This window comes from Aedes albopictus, chromosome 2 (genome assembly GCF_035046485.1).
Source record: "Aedes albopictus strain Foshan chromosome 2, AalbF5, whole genome shotgun sequence".
NCBI classification, from domain to species: domain Eukaryota; kingdom Metazoa; phylum Arthropoda; class Insecta; order Diptera; family Culicidae; genus Aedes; species Aedes albopictus.
In genome coordinates this window covers 473,216,041-473,242,723 of record NC_085137.1, presented here as the reverse complement: position 1 = coordinate 473,242,723, position 26,683 = coordinate 473,216,041, and the positions used below count along the sequence as shown (strand labels likewise).

The window sequence follows — 26,683 nt, the reverse complement described above, 5'->3', positions numbered from 1 at the left end:
CACAGCGTTACGCCAGTATATTTTGGACAATTCCATTTGTTTTTGCCGAAAATGTCCAAAAAATATTGGTGCGTTGCTGTGTCCAAAATATGTTGGTTCCCCTAGATATCTTGTGAGCCGTTTGTTGGTGAAAGCTTCGACTAAGCACATGTCTGTTGGACTTTGGAGTCTCAACAAAGCTCATATTTTCAAAAAAAAACTTCAAATATTGGATCGATTTAATTTGCGTTTCTTTACTTTTGAAAATGTTTTTTTTTGACAATTACTAAGCAAAAATAGTGACAATTTATTACAGTGCCGACACAGTTGCAATAGCACGCTTAAGCGAGCCAAACCAAAATAAATGTTCTTATTATCCTTCCTCCCCCGTCGTCATTATCTCACCTCAATAGAGGAAGCAGCAGACGCCTTTCCCCGTCGTTCAACAAAGCCAACCCTGTCTGTTGTTTCGACCATGTGTTTTTGGGGAACAGGACTGGCACCGGAAGCTTTTCGCACTTCGTTTTGGCACCCGCACCTACCTACCTCACCCTGAACCAGTTAGTCGTAAACGTACCACATCAGCTCGAGGACGATGGTGTCCGAACTCTAACAGCCAAACCAGCCGTGTTGTAACTTTCCGTATTTTTAAATTTTCGCTCCGCTGGCCGTGCAAAAAGCCAAACCCCCTTTTCGCGAGCACCACCAGAGTGCATCTGTGAATTGGATACCGGTGGTGGCGGCGGTGGCGGCGTCCAGTCCAGTACCAGTAGCGCTCTACGATGTAAGCAAACACCGACCACCACCGGTCCCGGCAAAAACGAGCGAAATTTTGTTTAACAAATTACATTTATGAAATTAATTACTTTTTATCTGATGAAAATAAGTCTGAGCGCGAGTCTGGTCCGCTCACTCGCTCGTTGGTTGGTCGGTCGTTTCGGTCGGTTCGGGAATGTGTGTTCTAGTTCTACTAGGTGGTTTCCCACTCTTTTGGCCGATGGCAACTATAGCTTTAACGGGAACTTTGTTGGAGAAACCGAGAGTCGTTTGGCTTTGGCTTCATAATTTAGTGGAAATTAAAATGATTTATGGGCCCGTATGAAGGAGCCAATTTTTAGAACCAAAGCGAGTGTGGTGGATTCTCGTGCGTCATGCGTTCCGAAATTTGCATATTCGGTGAAAATTTCGCGAAATTAGCTCACACTTCCAATCAAGCAAATGGAAAGCAGCTTTACGACGGGAAAAGACTCTTACTGGGTTCTTCCACATCTGACGGAGAGTTCACGTTCGCGTTCAATTTCGGTAACAGCTCTCTATTCCAGAAGACAGAAGTTCTAACCCTTTCGCCAGGACATATCCAGACTGGAAGCATGTGACACTTCAAGGAACTAGCCAAATTTCCCTTCTAATTCAAATTCTAACTGTCTCCGACACCAACCACATCGTGGGTGAACTCGATTCGGGAAGCGCCTGCCGTGCTGGATCGCAAGGCTCAAGGATAAGCAAACATAAGGCAAAAAGTAACACGTCGTCGTCGTCGGACGAGGACGATGTGCAACTCTTCCGTTGTGGCTTTTATTGCGCCTTACATTTTTATATTTACGAGTTATTCAGCCCTTCTCCTTCGGAGGCCTGGCATGAGAACGAACGATGAAGACGGTTGGAGGGTGGTTCGATCGGGGTTGGATTGGATGTTACAGTTTTATTTCCTTTTACTGTACACAAGATGTGGCACTTCTGACCCATCATCGGGATTGTTGTAGGAGGCAATCGTGGAGGAGTTTGCCATCGGCAGGAGAAAAGACATCTCTATAAAGAGACACTTTTATTGCGCTGGTCGAAATGCGATGACAGGTGGAGAGCAAAATCAAGTGGTGAGGGACGGGGGTACAGGAAAGTACACAAGATTTCGTTTTCATTGGGTACGATGTTGAACTTTCGGAATGCAATCTTCTTACAGAAAAATTTTAAAACATGTTTTTTTTTTCAAGATTTTTTTTCAATTTCCTTTTTTTATAACATGTTCACAGATAAAAAAAAATACAATAAAACGCATGATTGAATTACATATTATTTTTTTATTCCAAGGTTTTATTACGTTAAACCAGCCCCTGCTGTCCTCAAATATCTAAACAGTTTTTTAAATAATTTCGCTACTCGAAACGAAATTCCGCAGAATTTCACGGAATTCAGCAAGGCGAAATGTTCTAATTAGAATTTTGTTTCGTTCCGCCAATTTCAAAATATTCCGCTTTCAACATATAGATATCGGCAAAATAAAATTGTACTAAGATTCGAGACGGAAAAATGTTGTGAAAATTTCCCTACCATTGTTTGAAAATCTTGCCCATCTTAATATTTCTTAAAATGGCTAGGTCATCCAAAGGGAGGTCTAGCTGAAAAGTTGTGCTTTTGACGTCTGCGGTTTCCTGGTTGAAGTCTGTTTTAATTTCCTGGGGTAATTTATAAATGTTACATTTTTTATACTTGTCAAAAATTTCCGATGAAGCTTTTGTCTTTAGATGAGATTCTCGACAAGGATTTCTAGCAGAATTAATGAGAACGTTTCTGGCAAATCTTAGGATTTTAAGTAAAAACCTACCGTTGAAATAAAGAGAAAAACCTTGCAAATTTCAGCAGAAATCGATGAAAACACATTAGGTAAGAAGTTGGTCTATAAGAATATCTTCAAGAAGATTTTCTTACTATGTGGTTTTAAACTCCGACGAAATATTGGTAGATTTTAGAAAATCTCGGATAAATGTTTGGGGTAGCTCCTACATTACGACTAAAGGTTTATCGCAGGTAGGTCAAGTCAAATTTCTAAAAAAAAAATCCAGCGTATTTCCCTAAACTATTTCACGTATATGTACGCGATTGACGTCTGGCTTCGGAGTATGCTTAGAACAATTTTATACCAAATTTTGATAAAAGTGACTTTTGTTCAGCATTTTATCAACATTTTAACGACTAAATCCCTAGCGAATGCCTGTTAATATCGAGTAAGTCATTATTTCAAGAATGCGAATCTTTAGTCCAGGCCTTTCTGGTAGAGTTTTCGGCTGAACTCTTAATAATAATATTGTGACTGCAATTCTATAATAATATATTTAAGATTTGTCAAAGTTTTTGCATATTTTGTGAGAGTCGTGAATGAATTATTAGAGAAAAACCTGTAAACATTGCAGGTTGAATAATTGATATTTTTATGGATGTACGTTGAAATAATATCTTCATAGATTTTAAGTGGCTCCGAGAGTTTCTTACTAAGTTATTATGCACATTGCTGCAGGATTTCATCATAGTTTTTGATAACAAACCCATCAAAATGTATGTTACAAATTTGGCTACCGCGCTTAAAAAAAATAAGTTGAATAGTATTTTAAATTTTCAAAATCTGGAATTACTTAAATTCAAATATTTCCATTGCAGTCAACCAATTCTATATCATTTTGCATAAATGGAAAGCTGGATACAGAATGTATCGATCATCTAAAACAGTTTTGCATAAGGTAGATGGAAATCGAGATATTGGTAAGTTAATGAGACGATTTTCTTAAATTTTACAAAATTTTCAAAACAAAAATGTGATGTGATATATTGGTTTTTTAATTATAAGAAAAAAAAACTCTTTCATTTTTTTGCTTCCGTCGTCTATTGGAAATATAAAAAAAATAAATGATCTACATCTTTCCAAGCTCAAAAAATGCTGAAAACTAGTGTATTTGTTATGAGGATGAATTTGTGAAGTATTATGCGATTTTTAACAAAACTTCTGATGCTCTAACACGTGTACACAATAGTTCTTAAAATATAAACAAAAAAATTTGGCTCGAGTGACCCGTACAAAAAGTCCACAGGGCCGTTGCGAGACAGAAGGCGTGTTCAGGTCGGCATGGTACCGATGTATTGTTTTTTTTTTATTAATATGTGTTAACGCGGTTAGCTGTGTAGGCCATAATCACAATCAAAAGCTTTGTGATCGACATAGCAGCTCTTTTAATTTAAATTTAACCAAACCTGCGTTTTCCTTTTCAGACAGCTTTCGTGGATGAGTAGGGAGTACATACCTGCAAAAGAGAAAAAAATGGAAGAACTTTTAGTATGAATAGAAATACTATCATCTGCAAAGTTAAAATGAATACATTGCAAGAACACCAAAAACTTCCCCTTTCGTTTAACCCTAGTAGGATGTTGGGGTCAATACAACCCAGACAGGCTCACTGAACGTGCACTACGCCCTTCATGGTGCGTCTTTCATAATATCTTAGTAGGGTTAACTGAGTTCTATTTGTAAAAACTTAGGAGGGTGAACTGAGGTCTATTTCTTTGAAACTATTTTAATTTTCAGATGACCATCCACAGTACTGGTCAGAATAAGTGTGTTTTGGATTTTGTTCTTACAAAATGCTCCAGAGTGGGGCATCTATTGCATCCAGAGTTGGGAGTTGAATCTCAGCTTCTAGTGCATCGATAGATCTAAAATTTTGACTGGACATTCATAATAACTGATATTTGGTCAAGGAAAAAATAAAATATTTCTTAGAAAAACTTTACAAAATTAAAAAAAAAATCGCACTTCAATTAAAGTTGTAAAAAAATTGTAATTAAACTGTTTTATGTGAATAGTTTGTTTACAGAAGAACATATTTGTCTAAATTTTAAAATTTCGGAATTATTCTAAAATTAGTGTTTTGATTTTTTTCTCAAAATAAGAGATTAACAATAACTTCAAACATTTCGCATGAAACAGCACAATCCTAATAAATTGAATTTCAAGTTATCAAGAGTAGGCTATGAAAAAAAATATGTACTTAATTCTTAAATGAAAGATATGTATATGACACATTTTTGTAGAACATTTCGCTTTTCTTAAAAATCATTTAGATATTCCGCGAGGGCGATTTTAAAAATGACCCTTTTTATAAAAATTCTCAAAAAAAATTGTTTTCATAATATTTTATCTACTTCTGATTTTTTTTCAATTTTTTTGTTTTTTTTTTCTGTGGACCCCTACTGCTGTATGCAGCATAGTTGTCCCATGTTCTACGGGAATCTCTATTAGCATGAGACAACTATGCTGCACATGGCAGCCTAGGAACTTCTGAGGGGTATTGGTTTCTTTTTTCAAATATTGTGTTTATATTGACCGCAGATTAGTTTTTGTGCTGATAAAAGTACTTGTTTAGGAATTTTCCAGAAAAAAAAATTCAAAAAGATACTTGCTTATTTATTTTCACTCATGAAAGTTTTATCTGGTAGTATTTTTCATACCGTCGTTGGGAGTGAGAATGGGTAAAAAATGCATACTTCCACATTCATAATTATGATATGATTATAATTAAACAACAATTGCTTCTTTGTATGGAAAAGTCCTTTGATCTCAGGAATGTGATATTTTGGTAATGCATGCACAAATAATGAAAAACATAATTGGCGTTCGTCAATTTTCCTTAAAACTACAAGTGTATGAAAACTGACCCAAGGGGGTGAGAATGGGTCTAAAGAACCGAATTTGTTACGCATTGACAACCAAGCAAGTTACAAAAAAAAAACTGGTCAATGTCAATACTACTAACCAATAATATATTATATGATGGATATGAGTTTGAGATTCTGAAGTGTGTCCATCTACCCAAAAGTGTGATGTTTCATCGAGCCTCAAAAGTGGCATTTCAAAAAGGCCTCATTTTCAAGCTATTTTTGATTATTTATAAAAAATAACAAATTGCTCTAAAAACCTTATTCTTCGGCAGGTACTGCTGACAACTACGAGGATGACACCATAAAATTATTGATGCAATATTCGCAATATTTGATAAGATATTTTAGATAATGCTTTGACCCAATCTTGCCCCTCTGACCCATTGTCACACCCAACGATGGTATGCGTCATTTCTCTAAAAAAAAAGGATTTGAAATATCTTGTCTTGGAGCTGAGATATTACACTTTTCGTTATTGGACAATATTTTAAAGAAATGCAAAAATTTGAAAGTTTTGAGTATTATGTGGTCTTTGCGACACTCTAATGAACGCATATTACAAAGAGTTTGACTTAAAATAAAAGCTTCACTTGGTAAATTGCCAAGCTAATTCAAACATGGGGTAGTTGGCAATAGATTCATGAAGAACTTTTATGTGAATAACTACAACAAAGACGGGTTTCGTGGCTGCTGGTAGCAACGTATTAAGTTCGATATCGGGGCTCCAGTTAGCCTAGTGATTAAGGCTATGGATCGCCAATCCGGAGACGACGGGTTCGATTCCCGTTCCGGTTGGGAAAATTTTCTGGACTCCCTGGGCATAGTGTATCCACAGACAAACAGACGTAACACCTTGAACGATTTGCATGGACATCGCCCAGTTCACACTAGCATCACCTGGTGGAAAAGTTGCACGAATCACTGTGTTGTGCAATATCGCCAACAGAAGGCGCTGGTGTGAAACGTCAAACACATAGAAAAGCGATGCGCGCGTCTCTGGTTGTGAAAGCCACAACTACGAAAATTTTAAATGATCGTTAAAAGCGTGGTCGATAGAAATTTCGCAAGAGGTTCGTGTGTTTGTCTGCGGTATATCATTGTACTTGCCTCACAAATTCATGCCATAGCAGGCAAAGAAAGTCCTTAAATTAATAACTGTGGAAGTGCTCAAAGAACACTAAGTTGAAGAGAGGCAGGCCAAGTCCCAGTGGGGACGTAGAGCCATAAAGAAGAAGAAGAAGAATAATAATGTCGTGGGATTCCCGACTACTGCGGTTCATTTTGTTAAGTACGAATAATCGCCATAATAGTGATGAAATCAATAAAAGAAACTAAGTCAAGCCAAGATTGATTATAATGAAATTTTCAATATAATATAGAAATATGCGAATTATCGTGTTAATTGAGGATGCAAACAATATGAGAAAATATGTAATTACAAAAAAATATGTTAATTTTAAAATACTTTTGGTCTGGTAAATTTTAAAATTATAATCACTTTCAAATTACGACGTCCAGAACTTTTCACAGTTTTGTTAAAATAATTTTCTAGCTCTAGCAAAACACGAAACTTCAGATACATAAAATCCATGTTTGAACTAGATGACCATTCACCAAGTGGAGCTTTTATTTTAAGCCTAACTCTTTAGTATACGTACATGAGAGTGTTACAAAGACCATATAATATTCCAAATTTTCAAAACTTTGCAAATATTTAATATATTTTCCATTCACTAAAAGCGTAATATCTCAGCTTCTAGATAAGATACTCTAAATCTTTTTTTTTAGAAAAATTGTAGTGCTATCAGATAAAACTCAGTACAAAAACGATTCTGCGGTCAATATAAACACAATATTTCAAACCTTCAAGAATACCTAAGGGTCTATAGAAAAATACAATAATGTTGAAAAAACTCAGAAGTTGAAAAAACATTACGAAAACAAATATTGTCTTGAGAATTTTCTTGAAAAAGGGTATTTTTTTTCAAAAATTTCCCTGGAAGAACCTCTAAATGATTTTTTAGAAAATCTAAATGTGTACAAATGAGTCCCTTGCAGAGTCATGATCGTCTAAGTAATGTGCATTGAATTATAACCGGCAAAATAAAAAAATCCCAGATAAAAAAAAAACATTCTTAACGACCTCAACATCCTGTAAGACACAACCGAATGCATTTTTTTTTGTTTTTTTTTTTTAGTTTCTGATTCTCAAACAACAAAGGTAATATTTTCAAAATCGTTTTACATACACAGTTAGAGGATGAATCAATGTGTTGCTCGATTTTTTTTTCTGATGAAAAGTATTTTTTCGTTTTACAGAAACCATTCATAAATGAAGTTCAAAAAATAAATGTTCCTGGTGAATTGATAAACAATTTCTCCTCAGGAGACGAAAATCAGGAGATACTAAATGTGTATGAAAACTGATTTTGAAAATTTGATCCGTTATCTGAATGAAACAAAATGGGCAAGTGCATCCAGTTTCGCTTTGTGGAATATTATTCGAAGTTTGTATCATCGTTGGGAGATTCTCCAATTTTTAAATGTCTGAAACTTAACGTAGACAAGGTGATAATGCTGTTGTTTTTTTTTGTAAACTGTTATATAGTGTAACTGTAATATAATATAATTACTGTAGTATAATGGGAGTAGTTCATAAATTATTCAATGATTGAACGTAACATACTACAAGAAAACCGTGAAGCATTTACTTGAATCTTCTTTGTGGAAATCGTGATCCAACAGGCAATGTCACGGTTTTGAGGCAAAATATTAAATTGGAGTGTGCCACCAACGAATTTGTGCGTCTTTCTTAATGCAAGGGCTAATGTTAACTCTGATCACACTCAATAAATTGTTTTTGTTTTATGGTAAGGTGTGCCAAAACTTCTCTTAAAAATGGTACAAATTTGGACCAGATACAATTATTCTACATGAAATTTAGCTGATTTTTTCATGGCATAATTTCTTTTAGCTATTCCATAAAAAAATCGATAATTTTGTGATGCATGGTGGTAGTTCTTCAAAAATAATAAGACCCGTATTTTTTTTTATTTTGATACCAATTTTCGGATAAAATGTTCCAAAAAAAATAAAAAATTTCAAAAAATCATAACTTTTGAAACATTTGACCTTTTTCTAAATTATTTTTCACCATCTTACAATGTAACTTGTAGTGCTTATAAAAACAAGTTGATGAGGCCAAATTTTGTTTATGTGCAAAAAATATGCCAATATAGACTGGCAACATACTATACAAAGTCTAGTACTAGGTCTAAAGCCTGTATCCGCAATAATCGGGACACAGAAATACAACTGAAACTCTGCAATAGATACATTAAGATTGCTCATATTTGGCCTAATAACATTTTAAGATGTGTTCATTTCACCTACAAAATTTCATGTGAATCGGTGTAGTGCTTTTTGTTGTAGCAATGAAAGAGTAGAACGTGCGCTATTGAATTTTGTACAGCCCCTAGTTTTCTTTGTCAGCGCTGAAACTTTTGAATTTAGCAAACGAAATGGCTGAAATTTTGAACACAAACCTCTCAATCTATATTCATTACATAGGCAAGATTTTAAAAAATGATGCACTATCAACAATTTTATAGTCGAAACATATATTGGGACTGAACGCGATTTTAGCCCCTCGGACAGCAATTAGTCAGCACACTTTATTGTTTCGATTGTACTATTCAAAGTACTATACCAATAATCATCAAATTTTGCAGACATAATACGCACATAATCAACTACCTACTTTGAAAATTTTATGAAAATTGGCTGAAAAATTCAAAAGTTATGAATAGGCAAACATTGCACATGTGAAACACGAAAAAAATTCACTAACACTCACCCCTATCAACACCAGTAGCTTTCAAACCAATTGATAAAAGTTGATGAAATTTTGTAAGATTGTGTCTCTGTAAGTTTCATAACTGCTAACAAAATTTCATAATTATCATCACACAACTTTGAACTGTAGCGTAAGAGAAACATCTACTATGCGAATGAAAATTGGTTATGATTGTACAAAATTCTCAAAACCACGTCTGTTTGTTTTTCATCCACAGTTAAAAGTAATGCATCGATTTTTATGAAATTTGGCACAAATATAAACATACACCAAAGAGTTCTCAGTCAATTATTTGGCTTATTTTACCGATTCATTTCAGAGCTACAGCCGTACTGCTGTGTCCCGATTATTGCGGATACAGGCTTTAGTATGTTTGGTGGTAGCTTGTCTGCCTAAATAAAAATGAATCACTATTATATTATTTCGTCCCACTTTTCTGTCCGTTTGGGACCTTCTTCAGGGATATGTTTTTTAGGTTGCCTTAAATGTGCAAAAACGAAATTTATTACATGCCCGACGTTTCGACACGAGTTTTGTGTCATCTTAAGGGGTAGCTAACCATGAACTAAACTAAAAAAAAACTATTAGTTACCCCTGAAGATGACACAAAATCCGAGTGTCGAAACGTCGGACAAATGATAAACCTCGTTTTTTCGTATTGAAGACTGCGTGGCCGTTTAAATCCTGCAATAATAGTGTTTTATGTTTGTCAAGACTGGCATGCCATCACGAAAGAGTTTAATACAACAGTCGAACACACCAACGAAAATTGGTATAAACAAACATCTACGAGGGGGAGGGGTCTGAGATGACAAAAGTTTGGTCTAAGTGGATTATATCTGTAGTTGGAATTTGTATGGGTTTTTGGATCCCATACCTAATACACCAATATTCCATTGCTTTTCAGCTCAAAATTCCATAAAGCAGCCTAAAATTTCATGACAGTTTTCACAGTGCTCCAGCCACCGAATTCTGACTCGCCAGAAGCGATACATTAAGCGCGCTCGCTGTGGTGGTAATAATCTCATTTTCGCCGTTGTTTTAGCACCTTCACCGACACCTCTTCTCGCCCGCTCCACGAGACATAAAATTTGCCTAGCACTTCCATTCCACCCGGTCATACCGGGCCTGCATTCAGAACCAAGTGCCATCGCTACTGTACGGTGCAAAACGGCAGATATCTGTACGAAAGCATGCGCCCACCCTTTCGGCACACGTTGCTTCATCCAAAATAGCCCTTTTTTCACCTTTCAACTTTAATTTAAACAAATACATAATTACGACCGAGCCGGAGGATGTCGTCGCCGGTTGGCAACGTGTTGGCATACAATGGCGGCTGGTATGGCCAGAGCACTTGTAGCCTTCTGAGAAAAAAAAAAGGGTATGACAAAACTATCTTTTTCCCATTCCAACCAGTTGGGCTTCTTGTGTGTACACGGGAAATAATTACATTAAGGCACCTTTCAGCAAACAGACTCCGATGAAGTGGTTTTATCTCATTTATGTGGGAGTTTTTTTTCGTACAGATAGTAAGAATTACTGTCTCACTCAATTTTTTTTCTTTTTTTACAGATTTTCTACTTAGTTTTTCCTAAGCACGTCCACATTTGTTAATGGTGTGACAAAGAAAGAAAATTTATTAATTTGACGTGTACTGTACATATCGATGGTCTATGCCCAATGAAGTCATAAAAGCTGGTATCGAACTCAAACACCCTCAGCTACTACTCGACTAAAGGCAATAACAACTATATACACAATTCCAGAATTTTATAACATAGGGTATTGGTTCCCTTTTAAGCACGTGGATCCCATTTTCATCCTACGAAAAACAAAGCGTTGTTCGTTTTGTTTCTTTTTTTGTATTTTTTTAGAAGTGAGCACGCATGAAAACATAAAGAACGGAATCTATCGGTGCCGTAATCGCATGTTTTCGAGTAGGATGAATTTGGGAATGTGAGATTACTGATGACACACATACCCTATTTCAGAATTAAATTCTAAAATGAAGTTTTTTTTTTTGATAATACTCTGTTAGTCAAATGACAGTCGAACGCTTCTGCCCATTTCGAATGCCACACGTGTTTTCCCCAGAAGCGCCCGCATGAACTTTCGACACATCCCAAAGGTAAAACGTTCCATTTTAAATCCGAAATTGATTCCTTTTACCGGAAAATTGAATTCGATTTTCCTTTGTTGGTACAATCGTGTAACAGTTGAGAATAGTTTACCCGCCCACCTAACCTGTACCAACCACCTTTCAAACTGCTGCCACACAGGTAAGTAAATAGCCTGGTGCTGCTCAAAGCGTCCGGAGAGAGCAAGTGCAATCACAGTCAGTCGCCTAAACCGAAAGCACAACACGTCATGCATAATTTTCCAGGCGCTCTTCGGAAACGATAAACCGCTTGACAGGTGGCAGGTGGGGCAGGTGGTTCCGCATGCAAGGGTCGGGGACGTTCTTCGAATTCTTTCGATTAAATTTCCGCTTATCGATTCTCTAGTTTAAGAATCGTGGGATGTTGCCCATACCAGTTAAATGGGTTTGGATGTCATTCAACTACTCTCCTCAAAGAGCGTACTTCATCACTTATTCAGCAAATATTATGTTACTTCATCACATATTGACACAATCTCAATTGACAGCCGGCATCATCTACGAGAATGAAGCGCGGGAAAGAGAAAGTGACAAATTATGGAGCTTGTTAAGTGATAAAAATGTACGACCCATCGATGGATGTCATCCGATGAGGTTCCGGGACAAAAAAAAAAGAAAATAAAAACCGGTGACGGAAGCTTGACGAGTAGATTAAACTTTTATTGACGACATCGATTCTCTGATGGTGCTGGTTTTTTTTTATCGTTTCAAAGGATAATCGAAAGGAAGTTATGGTAAACGGAGCTCAGCTGTCGAGGCGTGATTTATGGTTCATCAGGATTGGAAATTGGTTCCAAATGGGAAGGCTCTTTTTTCGTTTATGAATTTCTGTCCTTATCTTCGGGCTGAAGTTGTAAAAGAAACACTTCTATCTTGATTTTTTCGCTGAAATTTTGCATTATTTGCTACCAACTTGGATTTTTAATTCACCACTTTTCAGCTCCGGTCATCTTTTCGTACAAAATATGTCAATATTGCATGGTTTTAGAGCCTAAACGTTCATATAACAGCCACAATTTTGATTTTTCGGCTGACATCTTGAATGTTGGTCCGGCATCTTGGATTGTAGACGTCCGTTTTTGGTTTTCTGGTCATTTTGGAGCCGATATCGTGGACTTTATGAACTCTGCGTAAAACTCGTCAACCATACACTCCCCGGGTAGAGGTAAAATACTGACGATCAAAACATGATATTGGTTTGATTGATATAAGAGATAAAAGATCTGAAAATAATATCTGAAAAATGTTCCTGGAACATCTGAACAATATCAAAATTTGATATTTCAAGATCATATGAATAGCTCGCTGCTATTAGCTAGATCTTACAAAATCTAAATATGATTTGATGATGATGTTCCAGGAGTAAATTTTTATTTTATTTTTAGATCTTTTATCTCTTATGTCAATCAAGCCCATATCACATGTTGATCTCCATATCAAAATATGCTATTATTGAGCTGTTTTCCTCTACTCGGGTCCCGTTCAAAAATTTGGGGTCACCCCCTCAAGAAATATTGAGATGTTTTTCGGTCATGTCTCAGTCATTTTTCATTTAATCCCCTTGTTCTTAGACTCTATCGAAAGATAAAGAGTTAGATTTAATTCGTAGGTACTTTCCACAAATTTTATATGAAATTTTTAGTACAAAAAGTTTACCTAAACTTACATGTTTTTCCTAAATCTGTGCGAAAAATGGTTTTCCGTGCAATTCAAAATTGGATCGTCCAAATTTTGAAATCTAAGTTGTATTAGAACCCTATTTCTTTCCTCTTTAAGAGCCATTCGTTAGATTTTAGCGAAAAAATTCCTAAAATAATTTAAATTATCGAGTTAGGTTTACATGTCACCGTGCAAAAGTTTGGGGTCACCTTTCAAATGAAGTCTGAGTCGGATTTTTGTTCAAATCGTCATTTTTTTGGTGCAACTCCAATTTCTTCTATGATAGTTGAGTAGAAAGACACAGAAATGGTTATGAAATGTTCATAAACTAAGTTCTAGAGTAAGTTAAGGTAGAAAATAGTATTTAAAATCCATACCAAATCAGCTAAGTTCGTTATATAAAGTGCAAAAGAGGACAGAAGTGAGATAAAAATGACTAATGGGGCACGTTCGGTGTAGTACTAGATTTGTAGTAATGAGCTAAATTTTGGTATGGTGAGAAGGTCAATTCTCCTTTTCTGCAATGAAACGGTGCAAAAAGCGTGGGTATTATGATTCCTTGCCTAACTTAATGCCGTTTGAGCAGAACTTTGGATAACCATGTTGTTTATGTTGCAAGAAATGGAGAAAACAACAACACTGTTGCCTAAAGTTTTGCTCAAACAGCATCAAATTAGGCAAGGAGTCATAATACCCACGCTTTTTGCACCGTTTCATTGCAGAAAAGGAGAATTGACCTTCTCACCATACTAAAATTCAGCTCATTACTACAAATCTAGTACTTCACCGATCTACCCTATTCGTGAATTCTACCCTATATAACTGTAAGTGTTAAAACCACAAATACACAATTTTCCCAAAAACCATTACAATGAATGTCATTTCTCCGAATGTACTATTACATTCGAGATTTAGTGTTTTGGTGCAAAGCATAGGGGTAACTTTTTGATGAAAATGCTATTTGAATTAAAATATGTAACATTCCTTAAACTTATGGATTTTGGGGTAATGATGGTACGTTTGTGGTTATAACACTTACAGTTATATGACATTTTCTACCTTAACTTAGTCGAGAACTTAATTTGTGAACATTTCATAACCATTTCTGTGTCTTGCCATTCAACTATCAAAGAAAGAATTGAAGTTGCACCAAAAAGAAATGACGATTTGAACAAAAATCCGACTCGAACTTCATTTGGAAGGTGACCCCAAACTTTTGCACGATGACATGTAAACCTAACTCGATAATTTAAATTATGTTATGAATTATTCCGCTAAAATCAAGTAAATGGCTCTCAAAGAGGATAGAAATAGGGTTCTAATGCAACTTTAATTTTAAAATTTGGACGACCCAATTTTGAATTACACGCAAAACAAATTTTCGTACAGATTTAGGAAAAACATGTAAGTTTAGGAAAAATTTTATACTAAAAATTTCACATGACGGGGTGACCCCAAACTTTTGCACGGGAGTGTACTAAATATTACAAAAAATAGCGCAATTTGGGAGTCGGCTCAGCTTTGTACACTCCCGATCAAAAGTTTGACAACACCTCAACAAAAAAAGCATTTTTATCCCACATTCCCATACATATGTGTCCGATTTCAAAAGTCTTGTTCTCATTCTAAACATAATAAAAGCTCACATGATTTACAAGAATGTTCGAAAATAATTTATGTGAAAAATCGTTCGATTCAAATCACCAATTTCTGCTCGCAACATGATATGAGATAAGAGTTCAATTCCCGTTCCGGGTTGGGAAACTTTGTTGATAATATGAACTTTAAATAAGGGTTTACAAAAGAAACTTGCTCAGGAATTTTCCAAAAAAAAAGTGTAGACTGCATAAAAATTGCCACCATTGAAGTTATCAGGCCTGAACAGGTAGGTAGTTCGTGAAATGCTGGCGATAAAAAAAACGACGTGGAAGAATATGAATAGTGACGCGCCGGGTTAACTTAACTGTCAGGCGGCGTGAAACGTCGGCAACGGCGGTGTACACGTCTGGTTTCCAGGAGCATATCTGAGAATTTTACAGGATTTGGGATTCGGATGGTTTCAGGAGCGTTATAACGGATTTTCGGAGGCATTTCAGGATTTTTTCAGAGAATTTCCAAGGCATTTCAGAAAGTTTTGGGGCGAAAGAGGGTTTCCCCTAAACTTACTAAACAGTGTTGTCCGGAGATTTGACTTTTACTTAAGCATAATCAATAAACGAAGGTCGCCAGTTTAAAATTGTGTGGTGTTATTTAAGTAATCAAACGAATAAAGAACTTTGACTTTGTGGGTTGTTTAAAATTGCTTCGCTAATCTCCCCGGGCTATCTGAACACTTCTTTAAACCATTTCAATCCTCATGTAACCCCTCTCTCTTAGACATCTTCCCGGTACCAGCTTTAAGTGAAGCTCTCAAATAAATTCCTAGAGAAAACCTCTGAATCCCGGAAAAAATCCTTAAAATAATATGCTGATATTTTCAAAAAAAAAAAAAAAAACGGGATATTCTTGTAAATATTTTCAAATGAATTTTGAAATATTAAATAAATCGGAAATTCTTGAAACTATTGAAAATGCCTTAGACTCGGAATTACTAAAAAAATAGATTGTTAGAAATAACAATAGTTGATATAATTTTGTTGTAAAGATTATTCTATGTGTTTAACCAACACAAAGTTTTATTAACATTTGATATAATTTTAATAACATAATTATAGTAAAACTTGTTTCCTTTATTCAAACAGATGTAAAACAACTTTCGTTATATTATGCATTACCATATACTTGTCTATAACATAATAACATAAAATATTTCTTGCATTTTTTTTATATTTTTTGTAGCAAAATTAACTTATTACATTTTTTTGCATTTTCGCGATAATTTTTGTTATTTTGATCAATCGAGCCAAGAGATTTATAACATAAACTTGTAACAAATGTATTTTGAAGTATATAACACTTGCACTTATCACTTGCTAAATTCAACAAAATTTGATATATTCTTGTTATGATTATATCTCAACGTGTTATATTTTCGTTGTAATTGGAATAAATTTTGTAATTTTTTTTTTAATTTCAGCTTTGTTTATGTTTATAACAACCGTTGTTACAAAAATCATTGTAACAAAATATAAAATTTTTGATTTTTTTTATTTAGTCGGGTAGTGTAATACGGTTAGACCATTTGACTATCACCAGTAGTAAAATCTGAGCTGGTTACTCAAGATTTCCAAATCTCAGCGCCCCCAACACTGGTAAGACCCCATTAGAATTACTGTAATATTACGTAAACGTAAATCGAGTTTAATACTGTTCCTTTTAATTCTCTAATTATTTCGGCTTAAACCACTCCTTGAAAACAAATTTTAAGTTTTTTTCTGCAACTATTGTGGAAGAGGCATTCGTACAGGTATTCCTTATATGAGATAAGCAAGAACTCATCTAAAGATTACCTCCAGAGACACTTTCAGAAATATCTTTGGGGATTCTTTCAAGAATTATCAAAATTTTTCCTGAAATTTATTTGAACATGTTTGCCGTAGTATCCCTGTAAAATGCATTCCTGCTTTTTTTTCTCCAGGGTTATTTTTCCAGGGAAGTTTTTCAAGAAATTTCTCAAAAGGTTCATCTTAAAACTAGTCCAAGAGTTTCTTCAGGAATTCCTCGTGGGATTATTTTAGCGATTATTTAGGAAATTCTTTCGAGGATTCCTACGGAAGGTTGTACATGTATTCGTTCATGTGCACTTCAAACATTTCTGTAGGAGTTTTCACAAGGAATATCATCACCATGCTTCTAGACATTTCTAAAGCATTCAAGAAATTTCTCCCAATTCTTCAAATGATGGAGTCAGAGGATAAATTTTTTGACAGAGATTCAGAGATTATTTCAGCGATTTATTCGAAAATTCATCTAGGAATGATGGTTAGAACACTTGACTATCACGCCGAGGACCTGGGATCGAATCCCACTCCCAACAAACTCACAAAATGTGAGTTCTTTCTTCGGAAGGGAAGTAAAGCGTGGGTCCCGAGATGAACTAGCCAAGGGCAAAAAATCTCGTTAATACAGATAAAAAAAATCCTTCAGAGATTACTTATGGTTTGTTAAGACCTTACTTGAGGGGTTTTTTCATATTTTTTTTTCCAGTGGTGCATCAGAAATTTCTCCAAATATTCTCTCAGCAAATCCTACAGCAATTACTCAACAATTTGTTCTTTGGCATTTTCAAAAAAAAAAAAATCAAGAAATCTTTCTATATATACCAGCAGAGAGTTTTCCTGTTCTTCCAAGAATTCTTTCAGAGCTTCTTTAAAAACAAACTTTTTTTAGAAATTCACTCAGATGTTCAGTTCCAGGATGTTTTGTTTTTTTGTTTATTTAGGATTTCCTTTAGAAATTTATCCTTCAGGAATGGTTCTTCATAAATATTTATGTATTGTTTCTGAAAAAAAATGTAAAAATTCATCTATGGATTGCTCCAAAGATATCTCCAGGAGTTCTTCTACGGATTCCCTCAAAAGTTCCTTCAGGGAACTTCCCTCAGAAAGTTTTTGACGGATTTATACAAGGATTCCACCAGTATCTTTACCTGCAGATTCTGCGTGAATTTTGACAGACATTTTCAAGAGATTCCTTCCAATTATTTCAGATTTTTTCTTTCTAGAGGTATCTCAAGTAGTTTCTTCAAGTACTTTCCTAGGAATTTTTGTCTAGGAATCAACAAATTTGCAAAAATTCTCCTAGCAATATCCAAAGTTATAGCAAGGAGTTTATAAGAAAAGATTCAATCTTCCGAGGGATTCTTAAGAATTTTCTTCAAAGACTTATTCTAAGAATTCTGCCAGGTATTTTTTGTGTAATTTGTGGAAAAATTCCTGAAAAACTCGTGGAGGAATTTGTGTAAAAATTCCCACATGAACCTTTGAAGGATCAATAGAATTTTTAAGAAGACATTTGTAACGGAAACACATGTGCGATTTCTAAAAATAAATCGAGTGGAAATCTGTGCAAAGGACTGTAAAATTACTCCAGCACTGAAATTTCTGAAGATATCCAGTAAATTCTGGAGAAATATCTGAACATATTTTTGAAAGATTCTGTAAGGGAATATTTAAAGAAATCCAAGCAAGAATTTCTGAAAGAATTTTTGAAGGAATTTTCGGAGAAATCTCCAGTAGAAACCTCAGGAAGTATTTTTGAATAATTCTCTAGAGGAATATCATAAAAAACTGAAAAATTCTAGAAAAAGTTCCAGCAAGAAGTTTTCAAAAATTCCCCCGAAAAACATTGGGCGAAGTTCCTAAAAAAATATATTAAACAATATTCAAGAAAATTCTTGAAGAAATCCTTCAATAAAATTCCTAAATGAGTCTAAGGAAGATTTTCAAAAGAAATCCGTGGAAAAATTTCTGAAGGAATTATGATCTTTTAAATTTCTTAAGCACTCGTTGCAGGCATTTCTGAAAGTATTTTTGAAGCAATTTGAGGACGCATTTCTGAAGCAATTCCTGAACGAATGCTTCAAAAAATGTCTAGATCAGTTTCGGTAAAAATCCTTTGAAAGACAAAAAAAACAACTATAATATTTGCAAAAGAATACCTGTAGAAATTTCCAGGAAATATTTCTTAATAAATTTCTCAAACAATCTGCGGAGAAATTCTTAGAAATATTCTTAAAGCGCAACTGGATGCATTTCTTGATTTTTTTGGTTTTCGATTTTTTATTCAATAACGGCGCAGTATTTTAAAATCTGTTTCCATACACACTATCCACCCTCTGGTCAAGGTATCTGCAGAATTTTTTTTCCCGGTGGAAAATGTTTTTCGTTTTTTCAAAAACCATGTTTTCGAAATTTACTTTAAACGTGTTTTTTCAAACGAAAAACATTTTCCACCATCAAAAATAATCAGGAGATACCTTGATTCTTCCTCTTAATGTATATGAAATATTTAAAAATTATTGCTTCGTTATTTAATAAATAATCAAAAACCAAAAAAATAGGAAATTATTATTATTATTTATTTATTAAAGAGGTTTTACCAAAAAGTCATTCGCCTCCGTCAAAAATAAGAAATGTATCCAGTTTTACCCTAAATGAAATGCCAGAGAAATTTCCGGGGAACATTTGGAGATATACCTGGGAGAAATCCTGCAGGAATCTCAGGAGGAGTACCTGCAGAGATTACTGAATAAATCACTGTAAAAGTTCTTGGACTCATTCTGGTGGAAATTATCAATGGAATTCTCAAAGAAACTCCTAAACAACTCTCTGGTGGACTTCCTGCAGAAGTACCGGTACGAATTTCTGGATGAATCTCTGGAAGAAACCACTGGTGAAATATAGAAATTGTAGAAATTTGAGAAAGAAATCCTGTAGAAATTTTCGAAGAGTATTCTAAAAAAACCCCTGGAAGAATTTGTGAAGTAATATCTGACGCAGTTTCCACAGAAACTCATGAAAATCTACTTTAAAAAAATCCTAGATAGTTTGTGGAAGAAATTCTCAAAGACATTTTTGAAGAAAACTTCTGATACAATCCACGGAACAATTCGGAAAGCAACCCATAAAAGATTTCTTGATGGAATCCTTGATTAAGGTAACTTCAAAATAATTTCTGAAGAAATTTTCAGGGAAATTTCTTAAGGAATCCCTGAAAGAATTTCTGAAGAAAACTTTAATTTTCTAGAAAAATCCGTGAAGAATTTTTTAAAGGAATTGTAAACTGTTGAATTTTCAAAAAAAAAAAAACGCTGGAAGCATTTTTTTTTTAAATCCGAGAATGATGTTCCGAAAGAATTCTCGTATTGAAAGAACTGGAGCAATGTCTGAGGAAACTTATAGAAACCTTGAAAGAGGAGTTCTTAGAGAAATTTTTTGAGGATCATCTAGAGTAATTCTAAAGTAAATTCTAGAGCAATTCCTAATAATTCCATTGCAGATGCCCAAAATAGGTACACCTGCCCAAATGGTACAAGACCCTGCTTTTCATATTCAATCTAGTAAATAATTGGAAACGTTAGCAACGATTCGCTTGCTTTAAACGCACGAGTAACAATCCGCACCGCAGTATGCAGCATCTCGTGTAGCTGGTGATCTGTAAATTAACGCTTTTATCTAAAACCATCTTTGTTATCTTATCATTCTGCACGACCTTGGCAACGGTTTCTTTGAACTCAATCTTTTGGGTTCAATCTGAAGATAACGGATCACATGGAACCACATCTTATTCTCCATAGAAAAAAGAAATACCTTGTTCTGATTCAACACTTGAATTTCAGTTCGAGTTTTAGTTCACAAGATCTGTCTGAATATTTGGGTTAAATTGACATTTGATTGTAGAACGGTTGGAAAATTATTTTTGTGTGGTAAAATTTATACAACCTGAAAATATTGTGAAGTTCCCAAACATTGCCACTTACTTGCATTCAACGGCATACTGGTGGTCATGTTGAGCCCGTGCAACCGCGGATGTCCGGCATGCATCCCGAGGTAGTGCCTCGTCAACATATGATGATGATGGTGGTGATGGGCTGCCGCGGAGTGTGGGTGGGACAGGTGGCTCAAAGGATGCTGTTGTTGCTGTTGCTGCTGCTGATGGTGCAGCATCGGAGGTAAAGGTGGTGGGATCGGAGGACCCTGCTGCTGAGGGTGATGACTTAGGGCCTGTTGCTGCTGCTGTTGTTGCTGCTGTTGTTGGTGGGAATGAGGATTCATTGTTGCTTGTCTTTGCTGGGCTTGCTGTTGCTGCTGCTGCTGTTGCATTCCCAGCGTTGAGCCGGCGTGAGCCGGTTGAGGTGGATAGAGCATTCCGTGGTTTGCCAACGGATGGTACATACCGCCACGCGCTTGGTGATGTGGTGGCAGATGACGATAATCGGCCATTATTAGGCAGGATTTTTACCGGGCTTTAGGTGAGGGTGGCCACGGTTCCCCGATTCAGTTTTAATGCACTCACACGCGTATGGCGAGGAAAAACACGAACTTAGTACGGATGGTTTGGGTCCGTTTTCAGCAGACCGAGGCCAGCCTGCGGCTGACCGAGACCGAGCCGAGCTCGGTAATAATAAAGGTAATAATGGAAATAATGAACCACTTGATTAATATCGGCTCTTCGTCACGCATATTAAAATTCGCGCACAACATTTGGAATCAATAAAGCGACCGCCGGACGAGGATAAATCACATTCATTTATGCACTACACTGGCACTGCTTCGGGCATTTTTTTGTTACGTGATAACTGTGGCCTATTAACCGTCCTATTGTTCGCGGCTCCATTTTCGGCCGAATAAATTGCACTCATATTGTCTAAGGATAATGTCATTATCGGGGCATTTGTCAACACGCTGAAAGGATAATAATGCACTTTGGTGATGTTATGTGATGTACACTAGGCTGGTCCAATAGTTGGAACGAATTTTGTCATTTCCCAATGGGTCTGCCTGGGTAGCATGAACAACAACGACGTTTTTGGCCTCCCTGTTCAGTGAGTGTGGTGACATTCTTCCCATTCCACATTTGAGACGGTTTGATAGCGGGGCATGTGTGATTACGGAATTATAATCGCATTAAAATAACAACTTTCTATATCCTCGACTGTCGGACCGTTTGAATAGCTGTAGGGAATAGTGGGGCAACTGTTCGTTTTAGATGCTTCTTTATGTGAAATTTACTCAACATATATGGAATGATGATGAATTTTTATTCAGGATAAGGAATAAACCAAGTAGTTTGCCTAAATACACTCATGTACACTAGCGGAGCTGGGTTCCTGATTTGTAAGTATTTCTCCAGGAATTCTTACATGTACTTTTTCAAAAAAAAAGAAGCAAGGAATCATTTAGAAATTTGCTTTGGAATTTTAAATAGATATTAGTGCAAACATTTTTTTTATTCTTAACCACTTAACCTATTTTACAGCTCTTTTGTCCATTAGGGCACTACATGAGCGTTTCCAATTGGCGGCTGCACTTACACTTGTACAGCGCCTAAATGTATTCTATTATATTTTTATTCTACTATATCGAACTGGATTGCCTTTAAGCTGCTTTCACTTTTCTACCCTGTCCCTGTCCGTCCATTCTGGGTTGTCATTCGCCGATATCCAATTATCCAGGTCCGTTTGAGCTATGAGAGCTCAGAAGAGGGTCAAGTGCCAGCCGCTCTCAGGGAGGAAGAGCAACTGACGAAGTGCCGGGGCTGGGATCGAACCCATGACCATCCGCTTATGAAGCGATCGTGTAGCCACTGCGCCACGGGCCCCGGCAGTGCAAACATTTCTCAAATGTTTATTTAAGACAATCTTGCAGGATTTTTACATGCAGGATTACTCCATGAATTTCATCAGAAACCCTATGGGAATTTCTTCAGAATTTCTTCGAGAGATTCCTCCAGAGATTACACGAGAGATTCATTCAAAAACCATTCACGGATTTCTTTAAAAATTCCTCCATTGATTTCTTAAGAAAATGTTCCAGTGGTTCCTTGAGAAAGCCTTGCTTGAAATCTTTAGTAATCCTACCAGTGATTCCTTAAAAAACAAAAACCTGTGAGAATTGGGTTCTTTAGGGGTATCCGGATTATTTTATAATCGGATTCTCCGCCCAAAAATGCATTTTACGTTTGTATGGGGATTTTTTTGTGTTCGGGTGGAACTGTCACTTTATCGATTGAACTGTCATTCTATCCACGAAAATTAAAATTGTTTTGTTTATTTAACCATAAAAACAAAGGTATTGGAATCCAATAAAATCACGTTATACTAAAAAAATTGAGCTCTTTCGATTGGGCTATAAAAAATAGCAATATTTTATTCACTAAACAACCCAATTGCTTTAATAATTCTTCTTTGTGTTTCCTTAGGAAATCCATAGTTTCAATCATGATTTATTTTTTTCTGAAGAACTCTTTGATGACTCCTTTCAAGGATTCCTTCAAAAATTGTTCCATGGATTCCTTTAGAAAATCATCTATGAATTGCTACACAGAAACTCCTCCAGAGTTCCATGAGATTCCTCAGAAAATGCATTATATGTTCTTTCAGAAAACAGATCTAAAAACTCATCCACGGATTTCTTTAAAAAATCTAGCAATTTCTTGCAAATGATAAAAAACTAGAAACTCCTTCAGAAATTTCGCAGAGTTCTTTAAACACATCTCAAGTTTTTTTTTTCAAGATTTTTTTTCAGAAAATCTTAAAGATACTCTTAAAAGGGTTTACTTAAGAAAACTTCTAGGGATTCATGAAAAAATCTACATTTTTTTTTCTCCAATTCATCCAGGGTTTTCTTCAGAAATGTCTGCTTTTGAAAATCTCCATTGGATTCATTCCACAGTTACTCTATGAAAATCTTTCTGAAATTACTCCAGGAGTTCATTCATAAAATATTCCAAGTATTCAAAAACTCTTCCAGGAAATCCTTAATACATTTCTCCAGGGTTTCGTTCAAATGTGACTTTTATTTTTTTAAGAAATTTCTGCAAGAACTCGTTTAGGAAGTTTTCTATGAATTCCCTCCAATACTTTTCCTGAGATTCTTCTACACTTTCCTTTAGGAAATCCTACTGAAGGAATCAGAATTTTCTCTTGAAGTTTTATATGTCAACTCTGCGTTCAGATTTTTATTCAAAGAAAGTTTTCTTTTAGAAAATGAGAGAAAATTTTCTCAGAAATCCAGTTTTCCACTAATTTTTTTTTAGTTTTCCACTAAATTTTTCACAGTTGAGAAAATTCGTAAAGAAAAGCCGCCCGAACCCGTGGAAAATTTTCAAACAAATATTTATGAGAAGGTTTCATAATTTTTAGTCACTGAAATTTTTGGAATGCGCTTTTTTTTCTTTTTTCTTGAGTTATGGCCAATTTTGTGAAAAATGGCTATGTAAGCATTTATTACACTATGGCCATTTATCACAAAATTGGCCATAACTCAGGAATTAAAAAATAGTGCATTCCATGAATTTCATCGATTAATGCTTTATTGTTACCTTTTCAAAACTGTCCGTGAGCTCGGGCATAGTTTTTCCGGCTTTTCTTTATAAGTTTTCTCATCTGTGGAAAACTTTGTGAAAAATCTTTAACCACTTCATATTGTTTTGGATTGCTGAGAAAATTTGCTTTCATTTTCATTAAAAAAAAACTTTGTTTCTAGTATGCTTCGTTCTCGAGTTATGATTAAAAAAAAAAGGCTTATATGGCACATTTGGACACTTTTCAACAAAATTGGCCATAATTCAAAAACGAAAAAAAAAATGCATTCCAAAAATTTCAGCGATGAAAGCTAATGAATAACCTCTCAAATAGTTATTTATGCAACAAGTTGCAAAATGATGATTTTTTCAGCACGAGTCGTACATTTATCCAACGAGGCTTGCCGAGTTGGATAAATACGACGAGTGCTGAAAAAATCGAGTTTTGCAACGAGTTGCATACAAAGTTTTTTGTAATTACGAAAAACACCCATTTAGTGCGATCTTTTCTAGCTACACAAACATGTATCAGTAGGAACCACGTGCGCGCGCTCATGCTTGTCGGCGAAGTTTTTGTTTGATCAGGTAGGCTCTGGTGTAGTAGGCGTCACCAACAATCGAGATCCCGTTGTCAAACAGTTGTGTGCGGGCAAAAGCAAAAGCAGATTCAGCAGCTGCCAATACACTTGATTTTCAGTTCGAATCCGAATTGAAACCGTCGTGATTCAGATTCAAGCTGCTCAGTAGATGTAGAGGCAGAGTCTGAATCTACGGAAGGCATTATGGTAAGTAAAAAGGTCGTACGAGCAAAAGTGCCGAAAAGTGCTACTTTTCAGCACTCTTAAGAGTGCCGAAAAGTAGTACTTTTCGGCACACTTGCATTAGGGGTGAAAAGTAGGCCATTTCAGCATACTTCAGCCAACTGAAATGTTCAACTTTTCACAACGTAATTACAAAAAATATTTTTTTGAAAAATTTCCAAGAGTTCGGGCATGATTTTTTTGACTCCTGAAATATTTCCTAGGAACTTATACAGCAGTTCCATTGGAAATTTCTCAAAAATTTTTCCAGTTTTAAGAAAATCCTCCAAGTACTCTATTAAAGGATATCGAGTTTCGCCAAACGTACCCAAGCGAAATCCCTGGAATTCCTTCCAAAATACAATCAGATTTTTTTACTGGAATTAAACTTGACTTCTTCAAAAATTCCTTTATGATTTTTTTTAATTCGTGTCTGAATTCTTTCTGAAATTTCTCCAGGATTTCTTCAGAATTACCTCCAAGAACTTTTACAGTATATTAAGGTTTTCTCAAGAAAATTTTATCAAGGGATTTCTTTAAAAGTTGTTCCATGGATTTTTTCTTCAAAAAAAATCCTCTACCATTGAAACAATCCTGCGCAAATTACTCCAAAAGTTCCTCCATAAATTCCTCGAGAAATTCCTTCAGGAATTCCAGCAGAATACCCTACAAAGGTTCTTTTTGGAGATGTTCCTGCAGTTCCGTCAGAAACATTTCCTGGAATTCCTTCAAAGACCTCTCCAGAGATTTTTCAGTAGATCTTCCAGAAATCGCACAAAATTTTTCTGGAGAAATTCTTAAGGATTTTCATAACCCCCTCATCTGAATCCCTGAACAGAAGATTCCTGTGGAGAATCTTTAAATAATCCTGAAAAATTTCTGAAGCAATTTCTGAAGAAGTTCCTGGAGATACCTCAGCAGTAATACTTTGTAGAATTTCTTGTACAATTTCTCAAGATATGAGTTTTATTTTTTAATTTTGATTTTTGTGTATTTTACTTTATTGCTATTTCCACCCTTCAAAGATATGTGTGAAAAGTACGCTGGTTTTTTTAAACCATAATCCTGAATGAATTCTTAATGGAATCACTGAGTACATATTTTAAGGAAAATATTTTTTATGGAAACTCTAAAGAAATTCTAGGAAGAACTGAAGAATACTCTGCACCACTCCTAGTGTTATTTCATGAAAAAATCATGTAGAAGTTTGAACAAATTCCTGGGGAAAAAGAGGGCATCCTTATAGAGAAATTCCTGCAAGAAACTCTGAGAGAATTTGCGAAGAAATTTTCTGGCACCAAAGCGATTGTATTTATTTGGATATTTTTTTAGAACCTTTTGTGGCGTATCCAGTGTTATTTTTGCATTTATTTGTTTCAATTTTCTTGAACCGTTTTTGTTATTCTAGTTGAACAAACATTTAGTTAGGAGGGGCAAAGGCCCCACTTTGGTTAATCGGTGAAGAATTAAAAAAAAAAAACATCAGCTCGGCCACTTTATCCCCACTTTACACTACGGTCCGACGCCAGAGGATATGGGGGACCAGGAAAGTGAGCCGATTGCAATAGCACGCACGCATAGCACTTGCATAATAATATCATCATTGTTGTGTCACATAAAAGGTCGCCTCTAAGTGTGTCCCACACAATAGCATCGGATGGCCGCTTTAAAATCGTGACAATCGGTTAATTATTAACACGCGTACAGAGTGAGGGAAAGTGGTTCAAAATTCACTGCGGAACTAATGGCATAAAATAAGCCCTCGTAAAAGTAATTCACATT

General features: G+C 35.5%; 1 protein-coding gene across 25 annotated transcripts in view; it reads right to left on the bottom strand.

The window, feature by feature from the left end:
* The window catches only part of LOC109414816 (calmodulin-binding transcription activator 1), a 634,609-nt gene that overhangs the window by 252,811 nt on the left and 355,115 nt on the right, over window positions 1-26,683 (bottom strand). For 5 of the 25 annotated variants that reach the window (XM_062854082.1, XM_062854079.1, XM_062854080.1 and 2 more), the window contains exon 2: window positions 20,557-21,481. The exons of 19 other annotated variants lie outside the window; for them this stretch is intronic. In XM_062854082.1, coding sequence (XP_062710066.1) covers window positions 20,557-21,019 — 463 coding nt within the window. In that variant the 5' untranslated portion in view covers window positions 21,020-21,481. Of the gene's footprint in view, window positions 1-20,556; window positions 23,054-26,683 lie in introns of those variants that run through there. One more of the 25 variants, XM_029870783.2, reaches the window with a different exon arrangement.